We start from the raw sequence: 20,201 nt of genomic DNA, 5'->3' as shown, positions 1-20,201 counted from the left end.
TAAGGAAAGTAGGATGAAAAGGGTACTGAAAGAAGTCAACTGAGGTTTTTAAAGAGAAGGATGCATTATAAACTGAGATGGTAAAGAAGATTTGCACCAGGTGTGGAGTTTTTATGGTAAATATTTATACTTTAAACAAAGTTAATTTGACTTGATCACAAAACTCTGAGACATATAAATGGAAGATGAGGTTGCCAACTGAAAAAATAGAGCTTTCATTCATTGTTCCTTAGTATTAATCTCTTAAGCCTTGTGATGTGTGATAGGAAATCCAAACAAATCCTGTCACATCAGAATACCCTCTAGATCTCTTGAAGAAGCACACTTGAATAATCATTAAACGAGGAAGAAGACTTCTTTAAGAAGACATGTTACGTACTTGAAAATACAGTATGGTTTGAGTTTAGAATTTATAAGCTTAAGGAAGGTATTTATGTATGTTTTTTGCCCCAGTCAGTCTGACCATTAAGCATTCCTGTTTCTCATTTACCTGCTTATTCTCCTTTCCTACCCACATGATTTTGTAAGGAGGTTTGTACTTTCCAGAAGGAATTTCCTGTTGCAATCTTATGTTAATAGTGGGAGGCAATAATCAAGTGCCAGCACTCTGTTATAAATGGTTGGTATCAATTTTTGTTTAAACCCACGATGCTTAGCATTTTTCCTGCTGCAGTAGCTTGTGTGGTTGTATCTTGCCAGGGATGCAGCAACAGGCCAGCTTCCTAAAACTTTCATCTTTTTCACACACTCTGCAAGACTACTTAATAGGCTGAGCCCTTTTTGGACAGAGTGATTAAAAATCTTCAGAACTTTCTTGTCATCTTGTGCAGATGCATCTCTGAGGCACGTCAAGATTAGCAATCAGCCCATAGCTTCCTGTTAAACAGATAGGACCCATTTGAGGAAACCTTCCATACTGTTTTTTATGAATAGAAGTGTTATTTTCTTTTTTTTTTTTTTTTTTTTACTTATTTACTGTCAGAATTGCAGTATATCACTTCAAGAGTACTGTTTTTTTTTCAGGAATGAAGTTAGGTGTTCCTCATATACTGCTTTTTTAGTCTAGAAATTGCTTTCTAGGTAAAATGTATATATATTTAAGCTATAGGGGTTTATTTTTCCTGTTTATTTCAGCTAATTTGAACATTGTATAAATCAAAAAATATATTTTTGGCCAGAAACTGTGTTGAAGAAAGGCTTATGTACACTTTGTCACAACCTACTGCTTTCCTATTACTACCAGTTCACTTTGGTAAAGCTATCTCTGTCTTGTGCCAGGACTTGCTTGTGCAAATTTCTGTTGGGGAATTGAAGTTTTGAGAAGTGTTGCGTGCTGCTTAGGTGAGCTAAGTGACAATTTTCCTTCAGACCAACCCCATCTAGCATAATTTCAAGGAAAAAGGCATTTTCTCAGTCTACAGCATGGATGCTTACCCTGATTTTGCTTATCCTTCTTCAAATATACCTAAAAAGGAAAAGCAGTTAAAGCTCTGAGCCTTTGACTTCAGCACAAGATCAGCCAATGCCTCAGCCAGTGGTAGGTTGCTGCTGCTGGTTCGTCATATCAATTACAGGTTTCCTTGAATTCCTCAGGTGTAGCCTTGCCTGTCAGTATGGACTGGGGGTCGGACACATTTTCTTCAGCTGTTCCAGTGTCCTTTGTAGGCATGGGAGAATCATCTGATGTGAAGTTGTTCAGTCTCGCCATTCATTCTTACAAATAAGTTCGGAGCCAATCCCTCAGCTCTGAGTCAGCCACTTTCACAAGCTCAAAGTTTTCGAGTAGCTCAAAGCAAAGTCCCTATCCCATGATGCTCTCTGCCTCACCTCAGATCTAGTTTGCCACTGCAACAGATTGGAGGTCGAGAGTGGAGCTTGGGCCAGTATTTCAAATGTTATTATATATATCTATAAGATTTTTTCAGAAAGTGTGGTTTTTTTGGTCCTAGTTTATCTTAGACTAGTATTTAGTCACTTTCTTTAATTATTTCTGATGAAATATATTTGTTTTTAGAGCGGCTGCTCTTAGCCCTTTCATTGGCCGCATTTTAGTTAGTCCCTAACCCGTTTTAGAGTGTTCTTAACTCTTATAACTGTAATCCTTTTAGTGTGAGAATATTGTTCATTGTAGCTGAATCTTTACTGTTATAACTTTTGAATCGTTAACTGCTTATCCTAGCTAGTGTGTGTTTCTCTAGACAGTTATAGCTGTTTTTAAGTATTTTACTGTTTATCTTAGAGTTAGAGTGTAACGCACGGTGGCGGTGCTGCAGTAGCATTGTCGCCTCACAGTAAGACGCTGTCCGGTTTGATTCTCAGCTAGAGCGTCTTCTGCGTGGAGACATGTGTGAATGGGCGTACCTTCGTTGAAGGTTGTGCGTCAGGCCTGGCAAGCCGGTATGTAAAAATCAACTGCCAATCATTAGCAGACCGAAGTTCCGCTGTGGCAACCCCTAACCGGGAAAATCCGAAAGATACAAACAAACTGTTTATCTTAAAGTGTGGTGTTAGCCTGGCCAGTGTGTTGGTTTGTCTAGGCAGTTATATAGATATATAGATATTTAGTTCTTTTCTTTGCACTATGGCTGATCAAAGGGAAAAGGAGAGACAAAAGTCAGGGTTCAAGAAATGCCTTAAATGCGGACAGAAAATGTCCATTACTTATTTACATGTAAGTTGTGTCTACTGTTTGGGTGCAGTCCATCTTCAGGAGGAGTGTTCCATTTGTCATTCATTCAGCAGCAGGGTCTTGTTAGAACACAGGAGAAAGCTAGTGGATAGAGGTTTGTTGAAACCTGAATTTCAGGAATCTCATGATAAGGCTGACCAGACTTCCAAATCTTCCAAGGAATCCAAGTTTTCAAAAGCTTCTTCGGAGCCGAAGTCCTCTGCTCTAAAATTGGCTGAGAAGGTGCGGTCGCCGGTTTCACAGTCCTTAGAACCGAGCAAGTTTTTCGGAGCCAGTCCCTGGTATTGGAGCCGTTCTCCTAAGTTTTGAAATCACCAATCTTACAATCGGTGGCTTCATCGATCCCTTCAACTCGTTCTTCGAGGAACCTCTCCGATGTGGATGTGGACCGGGTGGTGCAGAGGCTCCTCCAGAACCCAGCATTAGCCAAATTGCTGTTGGCTACGACCCAACCAGTTTCGGAGACGGAGACGTCCTTGCCTACTGTGTCTGCTCCTCCTCTGAGCTGAGCAGAGCCTTCGGAGCTGGAGGGGGTAGAACTGATGATTGTGGAACCCTTGAAGCCGAGGCCTGTTCCAGTGCCATCGGCTCTGTTGACTTAGACTACTTCAATGCCTTTCGAGCAGTCTGGGAGCTGACACTCTCCGGTCGGCTCCAGAGGGGAGAGTCAAACTGATGTGTCAGTTCTGACCCTTCCTCTCAGAGCTTCGGCACAGATGAGCTTGGCTCCTTCCTCTGGTTCAGAGCCCAATATTTCGGTGCTGGGGAGGTTGCCATCTTCTTTGGAACAGGTTGCCTCTTTGCATCGGATCAGTGGGGCCTTCGATGCCATGAGGAGAATTATGTCTTCGAAGATACCCACTTCATCAGGTCCTACTTCCTCATCCCCGAAAGTGCCGCTTTTTACCTCTGCATCACAGGTCCCCTTAAAGTGTCGAGACCCAGAGCCTCAGCTTGCCCCATTGGATGACCCATGTTCTACTGAGACCTAACCAGAAGCTCCCACTGATGAGGTTCCCAGGAAGAAGCTTTGCAAGAGGAGGCATTTAGACTCTCCGCAGGAGTCTGTCATTTCAGACACTGACTTGGAGGAATCAGAAGGGTCTCCACGGTCCCCCTCGGAGGATATCTCTTTTGCTGATATCCTAGAGATCCTAAGACAGAGGGGTGGCTGGCAGTCCGTTAACCCTACTGATGATGAGTTGGTGCTTCTGAAAGCTTTGGGGTCTCAACGCTCCACCTCCTGGGTGACTCCACCCTTCGATGGATTTAGTTGCTCGAAGGGCGTGGGAGTCTCCTGATACTGTGGAACTTGTCCCTTGGAGGCCCAACAAGTTTATTACATCACCACAGGACAAGTTGTTTCTTACTAAAAGAGTGCTGGTTGATGCCATGGTGGTGGCAGCGGCCACCAAGAAAGAGATGTCTGAAACCTCTTTTACTGTCCGTCCTGCTAATAGAGATTCCAGGATTATGGACAGGTATGGGAAACACATTTTTAGTTCAGCGACTTTTGCTATGCGATCGCTCAACTATTTGACACAGTTTACCAGACTTCAGAGAGATCTCCTTAAAGAGCTTGGAGATACTCTACAGAGTACTGCAGCTGAGGGTGTTCCCGATAAGGTGACATCCCAGCTCAGTACCCTTAACTCTATAGTTAACTCATCCATGCGTCTCATCTCATATGCAGCTGATGGTACAAGCCAGGCAACGGGTTCAGGAATAGCTCTTCGGAGACATTCCTGGATGCGCTTATGCTCCTTTATGGAAGCCTTCAAGTCTTCCTTTGTTAAATACCCCATTTGATGGCTCGTCCCTTTTTGGGCCTAAAGTCAAGGAGACACTTACTAGGTGTGCACAACATGGAAAGACTCTTTCTGCCATAGGAGTCCATTTTTCCACCCCTACTAGACCTTACCCCAAAGGGCAAAAGGGAGGAAAAATGTCATTTTGCAAGTCCTAAGGAGCCTTTCAGAACACATGCAGTGAACCCCCCTCCAGGGGCAGAGGAGGGGGCAATAATGGAAGACGCCACCCAGGTGGCAGAGGGGGTCCGCAAAACCAGGGTGACAGAGATCAGTTCTTTGACAAGCCCTATCAACACTCCAGAAAGGAGGCCCGACTGTCCTACTCTGGAGGCAGTGGGGGGGTCGCTTGTCTTTGTATCCAGATGCCTGGCTAAAAATGACAAAAGACTCTTGGGTACAACACATTATTTCCAGAGGATATGTCATTCTTTTCAAAGAACCACCATCTGTACGAAAGAAAATCCCAGCCGTTCCACTCAGTATCAGGGATCAAGCAACCATAGAGATTTAAGGGTTGCTAGAAAAAAAAGTCATCCAGCCAGTTCCAGCAGACCAGATAGGATCCGGAACCTACTCAAGATTCTTTTTATCTCCAAAGAAGACAGGGGACTGGAGGCCCATCCTGGACCTCAGCAAACTCAACACCTTTGTAAAGAAAGAGAAATTCTGAATGGTCATGCTTCAGTCAATTCTTCTGTTTCTAGGAACGGGCGATTGGATGTGCTCTATAGATCTCAAGGATGCGTACTGTCATATCAAAATGGCCAGACCATCCAGAGATCACCTGCGTTTCCGGTTGGGAGCCAGTCATTATCAGTTCAGAGCACTGCCCTTTGGTCTCACAGCAGCCCCCAGAGTGTTTACCAAATGCATGGCAGTAATTACAGCTCACCTGAGGCATCTAGGATTCTGGATGTTTCCGTACCTGGACGACTGGCTCCTTACCGCCACCACCAGGCATCAACTAGTTCAATCCAGGGACCTCACTCTAAATCTGTGTTCCCAGTTAGGAATTACTATAAATTTTGACAAGTCTGCGTTGTCACCATCGCAGTGTATTTCCTTTATCGGAGCAGATTTAGACACCATCACCACCATGGTAAAACTACCCCTGGAAAGAATAGTCACACTTTGGCAACAGGCATCAGACATTCTGGAACACAACAAAGTAACAGCTTCTCAAGTTTTAAAACTGCTAGGTACTATGGCAGCAACTCTCATAGAAGTTCCTTTAGGGTGTATGCACATGAGAATACTTCAATGGTTACTGTTCACCCAGTGGTCTTACCAACATCTTCCGATGTCATTATTGATAATCCTTACAGATTCATGCAAAAAAAGATCTACAATGGTGGTTGACCAGCCACCATGTAACAGTAGTTCACCCATTTGTTCTTCCCCCGCCATCAGCCACGGTGACCACGGATGCTTCTCTGATAGGGTGGGGGGACTATTTCAGGGAAGAACAGCCCAAGGCACCTGGTCAGAAACAGAGTCACAATTGCACATCAATCTCCTGCAGATGAGAGCAGTACTTTTGGTGTTGCAGTACTTCCAAGACTCTCTTCCTCTGGGAACGATTGTGATTCAAACCAACAACATGTCAGTAGTCTGGTATATCAACAAGCAAGGGGGAACCAAGTCTTATCCCCTGTGTCGAGAGGCCCTAAGAGTCTGGCAGTGGGCTGTATCCACGGGGCGCTTTCTGATAGCAATGCACATCTCAGGGAAATCCAACATGATCATGGACAAACTAAGCAGAGCCATTCTGATGCCGCATGAGTGGTCCCTCAAAGACGATATAGCGTAGATGATTTTCTGCAGATGGGGCCAGCCTTGCTGTGACCTGTTTGCATCCCCCATGAATGCCAAATGCAGAAGCTACTTTGCCCTGAATCCCCCACCAGGGGAAAACCTAAGGGATTCTCTCGTCCACGTTTGGCCCCTGGGACTCCTATATGCATTTCCACCCATTCCGCTGATTCCAAAATTTCTTCAAAAATCCAAAGCCTTGGGGAGAACTGTAATTCTGATAGCCCCTTATTGGCCTCAACAGATTTGGTTCCCCTTCCTTTGACTCTACCAACTAGAGGAGGCTTGGATTCTGGACCCAGTTCCAGATCTGTTGACACATTTGTCAGGGGCTCTTCATCCGTCACTTCTCTCCCTCAAACTGACAGCTTGGCTGCTCCAATTTCCAACATAGCCAGGTCCTACAATCTTTCCTCAGAGGTGCAGCATATCCTTGTATCCTCACACAAAGCTTCAACCAGAAAGTTATATGCCAGCAAGTGGAAGTGGTTTGCTTTCTGGGCTTCTCAGAATGATATTGACCCATATGTTGCCCTAATTGCTAGCATATTAGAGTTCTTGACTAAACTCTTTAATGAAGGTGCTGTGGCAGCTGCCATACATGTTCAATTGTTTGCAATTTCAAATTTTCACCTCAGATCAGAAGGTTCTAATCTTATGCCTCACAGGTTATGTAGAGCCTTCTTAAAAGGAACCATACATCTCAGACCACCAGTTAGACAACCTTTCACTCCCTGGAACCTAAATTTTGTTCTGTCTAGGCTTATTCTTCCTCCATTTGAGCTTGCATCTTCCTGCCAACTAAAATTCCTGTCTTGGAAAACCATTTTCTTGGTGGCCATTACATCAGCATGTAGGCTGTTTTAACTTCAGGCCTTATCTGTTAAACCAAAGTAACAATGGTGTTACTGCCAAATGCAAGATACATACAATGATACCACACCATAAAAAGTTTAATGGATAAAGCTTTCGGGTCTACACCCTTCATCATTATCTGTTAAACCCCCATACTTGATTTTTCACCCTGACAGAATGTCGCTCTGGACTAACCCTTCCTTCCTTCCAAAGGTATGTTTGGGAGCTAATTTAAATCAAACTATTGAACTCCCAACTTTCTTCAGTAACCATTCCAACAAGTTGGAGTATATGTTGCATAAACTTGATGTTCATAGATAACTCAGATATTATTTGTAAAACTTGTAGAATCTGTCCAACAACACGAAGAGGGACACAAAACTAGTGCTTTCATTCACTTTATTTCATGTGAACTTCCTCAGAAAACTTGAACTCCACCCACAAGACCATTTATATAATGAAATAACTTATCACATGACAAATGATGTCATAAAATCAAAAGACTTCATGTTACAAATGCTTAAAAATGTATAAAAAATACACATAAATGTAAATATACAACTATCTTTTCTTTGTACATATAAAACAATATATATATATATATATATATATATATATATATATATATATATATATATATACATATATAAAAAAGTTGTTTATATGTCAATGCTTCATCTGCAAAAAACACAGTGTTTATAGTGTCATTCAAACCAGGTGCATAATCTGTCCCAAGATTAATTTGCCAGAGAGATTCTTTACATTCCAAAAGTGTCTTACAGTTACCCATAAATACCTCTTGAACAACATTATCAATCACAGAAAAAGTAGATTTCTTAAAATCAGCACACACAATAGAATGCCTTGCTAAAGCATTGGTTTGTTCTTTCTTCCTAATGGCTAAAGATGTTCACAAATCCTTCTTTTTAAACATCTGGTTGTCATTCCAATATAATAACTGGGACATGAAAGGCACTGTGCAACATACACAACCATCTCACTATTACATGTGTAATAACCTTTTGACCAATAAGTCCTTTTAATATGTTTGAACTTTACTGATGAGGAATTACTAATGTACCTGCACTGTCTACAGTTATTGCAAGCACAAGTCCCTTTGGTTAAAATAAAGTTACCTAAAGTGTCCTCCTTTTTATTAACTCCATATTCTAATAAAAGTTAATGCTGTTAGTTTTTCTAAAAGTAAAATTAGGTCACGTACCTATCACTTTCACAAGATCCTGGTTACCCAGTAGTATTTTCCAATTGTCCCCTATAATGTTTTTAATGTTTTTGGAGCTAATATATATATATATATATATATATATATATATATATATATATATTTTTTTTTTTTTTTTATATATATATATACAAAGAAATGATAGTTGTATATTTACAATTTATATGTATTTTTTTAATCATTGTTAAGCATTTTTAATGTGAAGTCCTTTGATTTTATGACATCATTTGTCATGTGATAAGTTACTTCATTATATAAATGGTCTTGTGGGTGGAGTTCAAGTTTTCTGAGGAAGTTCACACGAAATAAAGTGAATGAAAGCGCTAGTTTTGTGTCCATGCTTTCTTGGTGTTGTTGGACAGATTCTACAAGTTTTATGTTTGCTGGTTTGCCTTTCTAAGTTTATTCAGATTTTATTTGGATAGAACCAAGGAATTTAGAAAATCAGAATAACTTTTTGTCTCTCATTCTGATACCAAGAAAGGGCTACCAGTGTCAAAAGTCACTCTTTCCAAATGGTTGACTGATTGTATAAAATTCACATATTCTTCCATGAATCAGCCGTTAGAACAGAACGTGAAGGCACATTCCACAAGGGCTGTTTCTGCCTCTTCAGTTTACATGGCTAGACTGTCGTTAGATACAATATGTGCAGCTGCCACTTGGTCAAAGCCACATACCTTCATTACACATTACAAAGTAGATAAGGCCTCCAGGGTCAGGCTTCCTTTGGTTCCACTGTCCTCAGGAATATACTCCCGTGAGCCACCCAGGATGAATGGTGCTTGGGACGCTACCCATTTGTAAGAATGAATGGTGAGATTGAACAACTTCACATAAAGAAGTTATGTACTTACCATAATGTTCCATGTGAGTTGTTCATCTCGCCTTCATTCTTACATTCCCTCCCGCCTACCACCTCCAGGCTTCTCGAAGAACAAGTAAGAGATTTGTGGTCTGGTGGGTCTTTGTATAGGATTTCTTAATCTGGCTGGAATAATGCTCATGTTTTCGTATGTTGTATATGTTGGGATCAGCAAACTAGATCTGAGGTGAGGCAGAGAGCATCATGGGATAAGGACTTGGCCTCAAGCAACTCGAAAACCTTGAGCTTGTGAAAGCGGCCGACTTGGAGCCAAAGGATCGGCTCCAAACCCATTTGTAAGAATGAAGGCGAGATGAACAACTCACATGGAACGTTATGGTAAGTACATAACTTCTTTTTTTAGGTAATGGAGATACCCTTGAGTGATTTCTCAGGGTGGCTGGGAAAAGAAACCTCTTGCTTGGGATGATATGCCTTTTCACGTCTTGGTCTTCCTCCATGGATGTTCCTAAAAAAAAGAAACAAAGTTAATCATTCTGACAACAGAGATATGTTTTTATGTGCAAAAATTATGGTTTTACCTTAGCCAGGAGTTTGTTGTAGATTGTCAATGCTGGGTGTCAGGTGCCTCTCCTATTTCTTATTGTTCTGTTCCAAAGGATGAGAATGATTATCAGATGATTCTAATGTGGACAGAGAAAGTGTTAGGTCATGTGACACTTCCATAGTCCGACTGTGACTGCTTAGATAGTGAGCCTCTGTCTGTACAAAAGGAAATATTTTGCTTTTCTAAGACTGTCTCTAATCTGAAGGCTATATTTGCTTGGGAACAGTTGGACATTATCATCATCAGCTCCTTTATTTCCCATTTTCTACATGGGGTCGAGGTGTCTGGTCAGTTGTCTCTCTCTTTCTCTTTTAGTCAATGCCATTCTCCTACCATGTTCAATACTCATGCCTGACTGTTGCATGTCTTCTCTCACAGAATCCATCTATCTTTTTTTGCATGACACTCTCATTTCCTCTTGCTTTCTTCCTGTCTGTCCCAAATCTTCTTCATCGGATTGTCTTCTGCTTTTCTGCACATGTACCCAATCCATCGTAAGCTGTTGTCTTTAACCCTCTCTGCAATTGAAACGACTTTGGCTTCTGTTCTGATCCCTTATTTCTTTGTCTGCACCACAGTGTGCATTCTACCACCCATCTCAGGCTCTTCATCTCCATCACCTCTAGCGTCCTCAGCTGCTCTGCTTTCACTGCCCAAGTTTCTGTACCATACAGTGGTACTAGCTGCACCTTTGTTTTATACACATTACTTTTCAGCTTCTTTGGCATTCTTTTGTCATACGGTACCACTGACATTCTGATTCTAGCTTTAACCTCTTGATTCAAACTTACCTTTTATATCAGTTCTCAGCTTCTTGCTTCTTCTGATTTCCCTTACTTGCTGCCATTACAGTATCTTATCTTACTGTTTTTGTTTGTACCTTCCCCTATCTTTTGCTGAAGTTCTTGCTCAGAGTCTGTAATGCTACATAGTCTACTTACAGCAACTTTGTTGATCTGTCCCCTCTGACCAGTTTGCTAATGTAGTCCATCACCAGTGTGAAAAGCAGTATGCTTTTTTCAAGTCTAGGAATGCTCAGTTGGACTCTTTCCTTATCTCTAGCTTTTTCTCAGCTGTCTGTCTCACTGCAGGCAGCAGGTCTATTGTGCTGCATCCTGATCTGAAGCTAAACTGCTCATCTCCCTTCTTACTTTCTACTACTCTGTATATTCATTTGTCATTCACTTTCAACAGAACTTTTATGCAGTGTGATAGGAGTGTGATAACTACATACTGTCCATTGTTGTGACTGTCCCCTTTGTTTTTGTACACTGACATTAGTATGCTTATTCTCATCTAGGATATGCCTTTCTCTCCATACTGCTATGATTACCCTCAGGATCCATTTCTAACTTATCTCCCCAACATCTTGATTATATTTGCTGAGACCTCATCTTAGCCTGCTGCTTCCCTGACTTCATTTTCCATATTTCTGTTCTTACTTCTAGGGTGGGATCCTTCTCATCTTTCCTTGTAGGTTGTGCCTGGTGAAGAACAGCTTCTGTGGAGTTTTCTTCGTTTAGAAGCTGCTGGAAGTATTTCCTCTATCTGCCTTTTATTTTCCTGTCCAGGTTGTTGCTGGCATCCCTTCTGAAGGGTGCCTGAATATCTTCTTTATCTTTGTGTCTGCCTTGCAACCTGATTGAGTTTTTTTGTGCCATATATTTAGTTACTTCCCAGAAGCAGGTAGAGTACCTTTGATGCCTTGTTCTTTACGATTGCAACTCCTCCCTTAGCCTCTGTTAGCCTCCCAGTACTACTCCTTAGCCTGGCTCATCTTTTTGCTCTCACACTTTTTGCTGCACTCCTTCTTTCTTTTGATGACTTCCTGGACTTCTGTATTCCACTACCAGCTTTCCTTATGTACCTGGCTTCCATACCTGGCTCTGATGCATATCTGTTCTATAGTCCTCACACATGCTCTTTTGAGGTGTTGCCATTCTTCAGCTCCAGCTATTTCCTCTTTTTCTTGAGGTGCTAGAGCAATGAATATTTCTGGTACTTATGTATTATCGCAACCACTTTTCGAACCGGCGATAATTCCTTATGTTTTCAGGAAAATATTTCTGTTAATCTTAAAAGGGTTGTCTGAACTGCACATTATTAGTGTGTCACATTGTGTATGACCTAGGAAGAGTAGAAACGGTCACATTTTCTATTCGTGTTGTTCATAGGTTCATAGGTTCATAGGTAGGTACTAGGCTATCTGCCCGAAGGCATTTATAAGCCTAGCCAGAATGTGTTGGCTTTCGCCACCCCCTTAGATTAGTTCCCTGTGCCTCTGTCCAGCAGAGCCACTGAAGTGATCCCGGGGTAAACTTTCTGTTTCCCATCCACTCGTCAAGGTTTCTCTTGAAGAGTGTTAGTGAGGAGCTCTGCCTAATGTAGATTGGAATCTTGTTCCAAAGCATGGGAAGTCTCTGTGACAGGAATCTATCCCTCCAGTACGTCCTATTTATTGTTGTGGTGATGTTTAGATCCCTAGAGCATGTGGATCCTGGCACCCGACAGGCAGCTAACAGTAACCTTCTCCTTATTCAGCCTAGTGAGTGGGATGTCAGTGTGCCTGACTATAGAGTCACCTATTACTAGTATGTTGGGTATGTTATTTTGCCTTAAGGGCTGTGATTGCATGGCACAGTGGTTTTGTGAAGTATGTGTTTCATGATTTGTGTTGGGGGGGTGGAGATTGCTTGGATGTCTGCTTTGGAGGTCTCTGTTGCTTTTGCAGATTTTTATTTAGAGCCTCTGAGTATGTTTTCGTGTATTTATGTGTGTTTTTTGCCAGTGCTGGTTTAATGGGTCTGTGTGAGACTGGTGGTGTAATGCAAGTATTTCCCTTCTTCTCTTGACAGTCTGATCCAGCCTTGGGTTGAGAGAGCTTAGCCTCCAGTTTGGCTGTATAATTGCATCTCTCACATGTATTAGTGTTTGGTGGTAGAAGGAGAGGGTTGTCTGTGTACATGAGGCAGTTGTAACATTGTCTCAAAATGCACAGATTCACCAGTTGGACTGGAGAGTATGCCTGAAACTGCCCTTTGAACATTCCTGGATAGGTACAGTGAACTATTTTACTGAATGGCTAGTAAGGTTGAATAGAGAGCCTTGTCCTTCTGTACAGTATAGAAGGGTCTAGTGCTAGGGTTTATAAGTGCTTGCTATGAGTTGTGAGCAAGTGCCGGGCTGAGAAATGAATGGCTTGAGTGCTTAAGTTGAAAGTTTGTCTAGTTCAAAGGGAAAAATTGAAGAGGAGACTTTGTGGAGCCGGGAATAGTTATAACCTAGCTAACTAGCGCTGCCTGGCGTGCAAAACCAGGCAAATACAGTATTTATAGCAGGGAAATGAAAGAGATAGAAATTAGCCCAAAATGGCCAATAAACTACTAATTTCTGGGCTGAAACCACTCCTCCAGGGACAGATAGGCTGCTCAAAGCTCCCCTCTCTCACAGATGAACAGAGAAACTTCCTTCTATCCAAGTAAGGTATGGGCAAACACAGAGATTTGTAACACAGCCCTGAATTCAACACTTAACCTGAAAACTGGACTATATTTATTTATTTTATTTTATTTATTTTACATTTGTTGACCTGGCTAGTCCAACTGGTTATATGTCCATTTTCAGTGGAGGCCCGGGGAGAAAAGCTCCACACTTCAGAATAGAATCACAATAACATAAGTACATTACTAAGATTTAGCAAATTTTACTAGTAAATTACATTTTAGCTTAAGAGTACGGAAGAAATTTTCTAAGCTACATAACACATATGGATATACATACAACAAAATATAAGGTAAGTGAAATCGAGCACTATTTGAACTTTAAAAAGGTTATACAAACAATAATGTTAGTAAAAAAATAGTTAGTTTGTGTGAGTGAAAAGATTAGTGTTTGGAGACAGTGGAGGTAGTTAGTGCGGGAAACAAGTATATATTTATATATATATATATATATATATATATATATATATATATATATATATATATATATTTTTTTTTTTTTTTCAGAAAATAAAGCAGATACAATCAAAAAACTTTTTAAATGCACAGAAAAGGATACTTATTGTTATATATCTCAGATCAGAGTTGTAGTCAATGCCCCTAGTAATAAAGTAGGAAGAAACACAAATACAGTAAAAGCAGATGAATAAAATGCAAATTTATATATATATATATATATATATATATATATATATATATATATATATATATATATATATATATATATATATATATATATATATATATATATATATATATATATATATATATAAAACAATAGAAAACGAACAACTGATTTAAACAAGTTACCCAATTAACCAGAAGAAAGCTCAAAACTGAGCCGTGCTCCAGCAGTCTTCAATCAGACAAGTTCTAACTGCACACTCTTGCTGCTAGGGTGCAGGGGAACCTTCTCCAAAAAAAGATGGCCTGGGTCAGTGCTTAAGTTATACAAACAAAGCTAGATTCAGCAGGCCTGAATCTGGTCTATGCTACAGCAACAAGGTGCACCAATTTCAGAAACAAACAGTTCCAATAAGCAGGCACAATAAGCCTGTGACCAGAAATTCCCAGCTCAGAAGGGCAGAATCCAGCCTCCCACAAGAGTGCAGACCACAACTTCTTAATGTAAAAAAACTGGCCCAAAGCCCAAGTGCTTAAACCAGAATTAATACACTTTAGAACAGACACTAAGCCTTCAATCAGCAACTCCCAACTCAGAAGGATGTAATGCAGACCACAAACCTTCCTAATGTGAAACAACTGGTCTAAAGCCCAAGTGCGTAATCCAAAGGCTTAGAATAACAGTTACAATTTAATTGGCTACTAACAAGCAGTAATAAATGCAGCAGAATAAATGCTAATAAGTACTTTTAAGAACAGGCAGCAAGAGCAAAATAAGCAATAAAATAGGAAGAAACACAAACACAGTAAGCAGATGAATAAAGTGCAAAAATTATTTATTTATTTATTTTTCTCTCCGTATTAGGTAGAATGAGCTAAAGACAATAGACTGGGAGGAGTGTCACAGAGTAAATATACAGTAGGGGGCGGGCAATTGCAAAGCCACCAAGTACAAAAAGAAAACACCAATAGGGAGAGCAGGGTGGGGGAAAAATCAACTCAGAAAAATAACACTTTCAACACATATCAGAAGCCAGTAAATATTATAGATCTAAATCAATCAAGCAAAATCAATTAAGATACTGTAGAACTTTGAAAATAAGTGGATTGTGACAGTGGATTGAGCACATTAGTCCATTGGATGCGAGGTATGCAAAGCCCTGCACAAACCTCTCCAGACCTGCCTCCACTGCAGTCTGCCCAAGTATGCCTGTTTCACTACCGACCATTACTAACCAGCAGTATGCAAAAATAAAAACATTGTAATATGTCAACAAATGAGCAGCACATCTACTTTTGTTTAAATCGGTACTTTGTAAGAACGCATACTACTTTACCATCTTAAACTGTACACAGTGATACTGGCATCCCGATGCAGTAGTAAAACGAGCAACAGGTATATAAACACAGTGGTTTCTGTACCTCTCAACCGCTTATCACAAGAAATCTTCAAAGCCAAAGGGCAAAAACTATTCACTTTCTGTCCTAGTACACAGTCTGTTTCAAGAACGTTAAGTAGCAGCGCTTTATAAGAATGACACACGTGGCCGACATGCCTCTCAACTTCCCATCTTTTCACAGAATGTCCATATGTTTGCATTATAACTTGCTTGTTCTGTTATCTTCATAACATTTGTGGATTCCTTGCAAGACATAGGATAGTCCAATACTAGGTATTTTCGCAATCAGTTTTTGGACAAGAGAAACAGCTGTACAGCTTGGAAAAGAGACATTTCTCATGTTGGAAAAGTGGTTGCGATAATACGTAAGTACCGTATTTCCTTGAACTCTTGTGCTTCCTTTCTTTCCATTCAGCTTCCAGCTCTTCAGTCTAGTCTGTCTCTTGACCTTAGAACCTTGTCTGACCACTATTTGTAGATGATTCCAACTGTTTCCCTGGGGATGACTTTGCAATTATTGATTCTACCCCAGTGACCTTTCCTTACTAGGAGGAAGTCTACCTGAGTTGCTTGTTGGGCAGTCTGTATGTGATTTTGTGACTCTTTTGCTGAAACATCTGTTGAATGCCATCAAGGCATTTGCCATAAAATGTCTAGAATATCCACTCCTTTATTTCTGTTGCCCCACTCCTGTGGACCCAGGCAGTCTTCATATCCTGTTCTCTCTGTCCTGATATGTGCATTCAGGATATCCATTATCAGCACCTATTCATGTTGTCCTGTTTTATCTAGTAGGTCATGCAACTGCTGTCTGAATGCACTCCTTTCTTCATTGTCACAAACCTGAGTTTGTGGCTTTGCTGCATTGCCTTTCTGTCTTGTCTCCTGGATACATTGGATGTCGGATTTCCTCCTTATCATCATGTCACCTACTTCCAAGCTGCATCCTGTCAGTGAACATACATAGAGTGTTGCAGTCCTTAATTCATCTTCGGCAGGTTGATTGGTTTTATATCTGTCTTTCCCTCAACAGAGCAATCCCTGGTAACCCAAGCTGGGCAACTGGACATCAGCTGGCCAGTAGCTGGCCTTTATGTCAGGCACACAAACTGGCCAGTAGGGGCACATATATCCCTCACAGTGTTAGCATGGGTCCCTGGCCTAGGTCAGAGTAGGTTGGGTCCTCAACCCACTTATCATTGGCAGGTATATATTTTTGGAGACTTTAGTCAACATGACTGAATCGCCTAGAGCCAGTTTTTGCACCATGGAGTGGTTATCCCTGACAAGGCACTCAGTCTGTGATCCTTGCTCTCCAATCTAGAGGATGCTGCTCAACATAGCTGATGCCCCAAGTGGTTGGCTATACAACTGTTCCCCCTATAGGGGCCATCCAGTATCAGTTCTGCTGCTCACAACTCAGTTCTTGTGAGTTTGAGCAGAAAACACTCAGCATGTTTTTGTGAGGTGCGAGGAAGCCCCACAGAAACACAGGGAGAACATGCAGCAGGCATTTGTCAGAGGTCAGGACTGAACCTTGTACCTTCTGCATGGGCAGCAAAGATATTAACCATTATGCTAACTGGACCGGTCTCTGTACATCTCTCCTTCTCTCATTCCCCCCAGTTGAGCAAATATTAAGAGTTACTAGAACAAGAAGCCCCATTTCTCCCATTCTTCCAGCCTTGGAGGATGCTTTTAATGATATCTGAAATAGTCATGATTCTCAGCCATCAGTATCAAAAAGGCATACAGACTGTGTAAAGTCTTTCAACATATTTTTTCTCACCTTAGAGGAGATTCAGCAGCCATCTCGCCCACTGCTGCTATTGTGAACAGACCTTATCACTCCAACCCAGTTCATGGGGATAAAGAGGATAAGCTTCTGGACAGTCTGGGTAAGAGAATCATTTCTTCCTCTGCTTGAGCCTTTAAAATTCTTAACTACCAATGCTATATGTGGAAGCCTGTGCTGAAATGTGCCAGTAGTTTGAGACAATTTTCTGTTGCCAAGCCTTCTGAAAGTAAGGGTTACTTGAAACAGGTATACCTCTCACAGTTGGCAATGGATAGAAAAACCCGTCCTTTCAGGGGGTCCCCACCTTCACCCTGCCAATCAAACAGAATTGTTTTCTTTAGTGCTTCACCACATTAGAGGCAGGAGTCATAGACCATGTTCTTGCACATCAAATAGGTAAGGCATTTTATTCCAGAATGGTTCTGTTTCCAAAGAAAGATAACTTTTCTTTCTTCTGTCATTCTTTTTGTAAAGATTCCAACGTTCAAGATATTGATCCTTCAAGTAGCATTAGCTTTGATCCCAAATCAGAGTCTTATGGAAACTTTAGACTTTAAAGAGACTTACCATCATATTCCAGTAGCAAGCAATGTCAAGAGATTTCTGTGATTGTGTGTGTGTCTGTTTTAGGGTTACATTATCAATTACCTGCATTACCATTTGGGCTGTCCACTGCACCAAGGGTGTTTATAAAGTGTCTAGCATGAGTAGTGGACCACTGCAGATTGCCAGGTGTCGAGATTTTTCCATACTTAGGTGAATTGCTTATTTTTGCAGTATTTTCCCATTTGTCAGGACTCCTTAACCATGGTATATTCCCTCTTAGCAAATCTGGGATTCCAGATAACTATGGAAAAATCCTCCCTAGCAAAGTCACTTTTTTGCTTGAAAAATTAACTGTGTTACCCTTTGAACTTACCATTCAGGCTAACTTAAGGCTCATTACTTGGAAAACTGCTTTTCAGATTGCTCTGGCATCTGCAAGAATATCTGAGCCACATGCTCTCATGGTGGGCGAACCCTGTTTGGTTTTCCATTGAGACAGGGTCACTCTGGGCACAAACCCCCTTTTATGCCCATAGATATTTCAGAGTTCACATTGAATCAAACCATCAGTCTCCTTGCTCTTTATCTAGATCCAAAAAGTAAGGAAGAAGATTCTACACACACTGGATGTACATAGGCAACTGTGGTACTATCTTGACAAAACCGTGTCCTTTAGGAAAGATAAAAAGCTTTGTGTTTCCTATTCTGGGACTAAGAAAGGTCAACTTTTGACTAAACAGACTCTTTCCAGGTGGTTGTCTTCTACTGTTATTTATTTATTTTTTTTGTTACTCTCAGCGTGTAAAATCTATTCCAGGCAGTGCTAAGGCACATTCTACTAGAGCCTTTGCTTCTACAGTGGTTTAATGGAAAGGGGTGGACTCTTCAAATATTCTAGAGGCAGCAGCTTGGTCCTCCAAACATACATTTACAGAACATACATTTACACAGCACTACACACTGGATTCCTTTTCCAGGTTCAGAGTAACTATTGCTAGGACCATTCTCCAGGGGTTCCTGGACCCTTATCCTTCCTCCTTAGAGGTTGAATAAGCTATGGTAGTCTAAATGTAGGCTACTGCAGCAGTGAGAATGATGAACTATGTCACTCTTTGTGTAAGTTGTACTTATAACAGTAGATATTCAAATTCTTCACTGCTGCATTATCTGCACCCACCTACTCCCCCTTCTTATATACAGTTCTCATGGTAATAATGTTGTCTTTTGTTATGTATATCTTGGTTTGTTCAGAATGATTTCCCCATTTTTTGTTGAGGGGCAATAAAGTCAAGAAGATTTTTAGGCACTCTGACTGTTTATATAGCTCCCTCCAAAAAGGGCTTGGCCTGTAAGCAGCCAGAATGACAGTGTGGGAGGGGATGAAAGCTTTTGGGAGCTGTCCATTTTCTGCATACTTGGCAAGAAATGCATACTTGTACCCTTGGGTAAGTTATCATCATGGTTAACTGCCATGTTGATAATACGCCCCTATGAATCAACCCAGTTGTCAGGGATCTGGGTACACATGTAGACAGTAGCCTTACCTTTGACTATCATTTGGCCATTGTGGTGAGGAAATCCTTTTATGTTGCACAATTTACACGTAAGGGCATGGCATCTAGTTCGAAAGATGTCATTGTTCCACTGTACTCTACCCTTATCAGACCAATCATGGAGTACAATGCTTCCTTTGGTATTCAACTGACAAGGCATATGCAGTAAGTAGAGCAAGCTCATAGGTTTCTTACAAAAAAAAATGCAAGGCATAACAGACCTGCCTCATGCAGAGTGCCTGAAAGCCCTTTCCCTCTACTAAGTTTTCATTAGATTGTTGAGGGGCAGTCTATGCCTGGCTTACATGGCATCCACAAACCCCACACTTATGAATCTCTACATATTTGTAAGTCAAAGAGTACCAGAAATACATGATCAAAGGACTGGAATTTTTCTGTGACTTAAACAGAACATGCTGGAGAGAGACAGATATGTGTCCCAGAGACTGCCCCTCCTATGGAACAGGCTTCCCATCCATGTGAAGCTGAGTTTGCCCATTACACAGTTTAAGTCCAGCCTAGACCAGTGGATGGGGAACAGGAAATTTACACATGGCCTGGCACCATGTCCCTTATGGACAGAGGTAGCTTATAAATGCCTGGCCTCAAATGTCCCATTTTGATACAGGACATCATTATTTTTTCGGGAAACCTTACCTAGGCTTAGAAAAAGGCACCTGGCTTGTTAGTCTGTGAATTTGTGAATCTGTGAAGAAATATTTCTAATATGAAAATTTAGACACTATGTTGTTGAGCATTAAACATAATACATATGGGGAAAATAAACTACATGCACCAGAATTAATCTATGAATTATGTTATGAAGTGCAATGTAATTACTTAACCATTAGTAAAGACCTGTGCATTGTCACAAGAGGTGTTTGTTTGAGAAGGATGGTGTTGTTAAAGACAACAGAACAGACAAATGTCCTATATC

At 41.0% G+C, this 20,201-nt stretch overlaps 1 protein-coding gene across 1 annotated transcript in view; it reads left to right on the top strand.

Annotated features, from left to right (window-relative positions):
- Positions 1-17,722, top strand: part of ZDHHC22 (zinc finger DHHC-type palmitoyltransferase 22) — a 171,499-nt gene extending 153,777 nt beyond the window's left edge. Inside the window, exons 4-6 of the mRNA XM_044073480.1 lie at positions 15,783-15,841; positions 17,162-17,265; positions 17,640-17,722. Of these exons, the coding sequence (XP_043929415.1) occupies positions 15,783-15,841; positions 17,162-17,265; positions 17,640-17,722 (246 nt within the window). The remainder of the gene's footprint in view (positions 1-15,782; positions 15,842-17,161; positions 17,266-17,639) is intronic.
- Positions 17,723-20,201: the final 2,479 nt, after the last annotated feature.

The sequence above is a fragment of the Protopterus annectens genome, chromosome 6.part0 (genome assembly GCF_019279795.1).
Source record: "Protopterus annectens isolate FY-2018-M chromosome 6.part0, PAN1.0, whole genome shotgun sequence".
NCBI classification, from domain to species: Eukaryota; Metazoa; Chordata; order Ceratodontiformes; family Protopteridae; genus Protopterus; species Protopterus annectens.
This window is presented reverse-complemented; position numbering and strand designations above follow the sequence as displayed.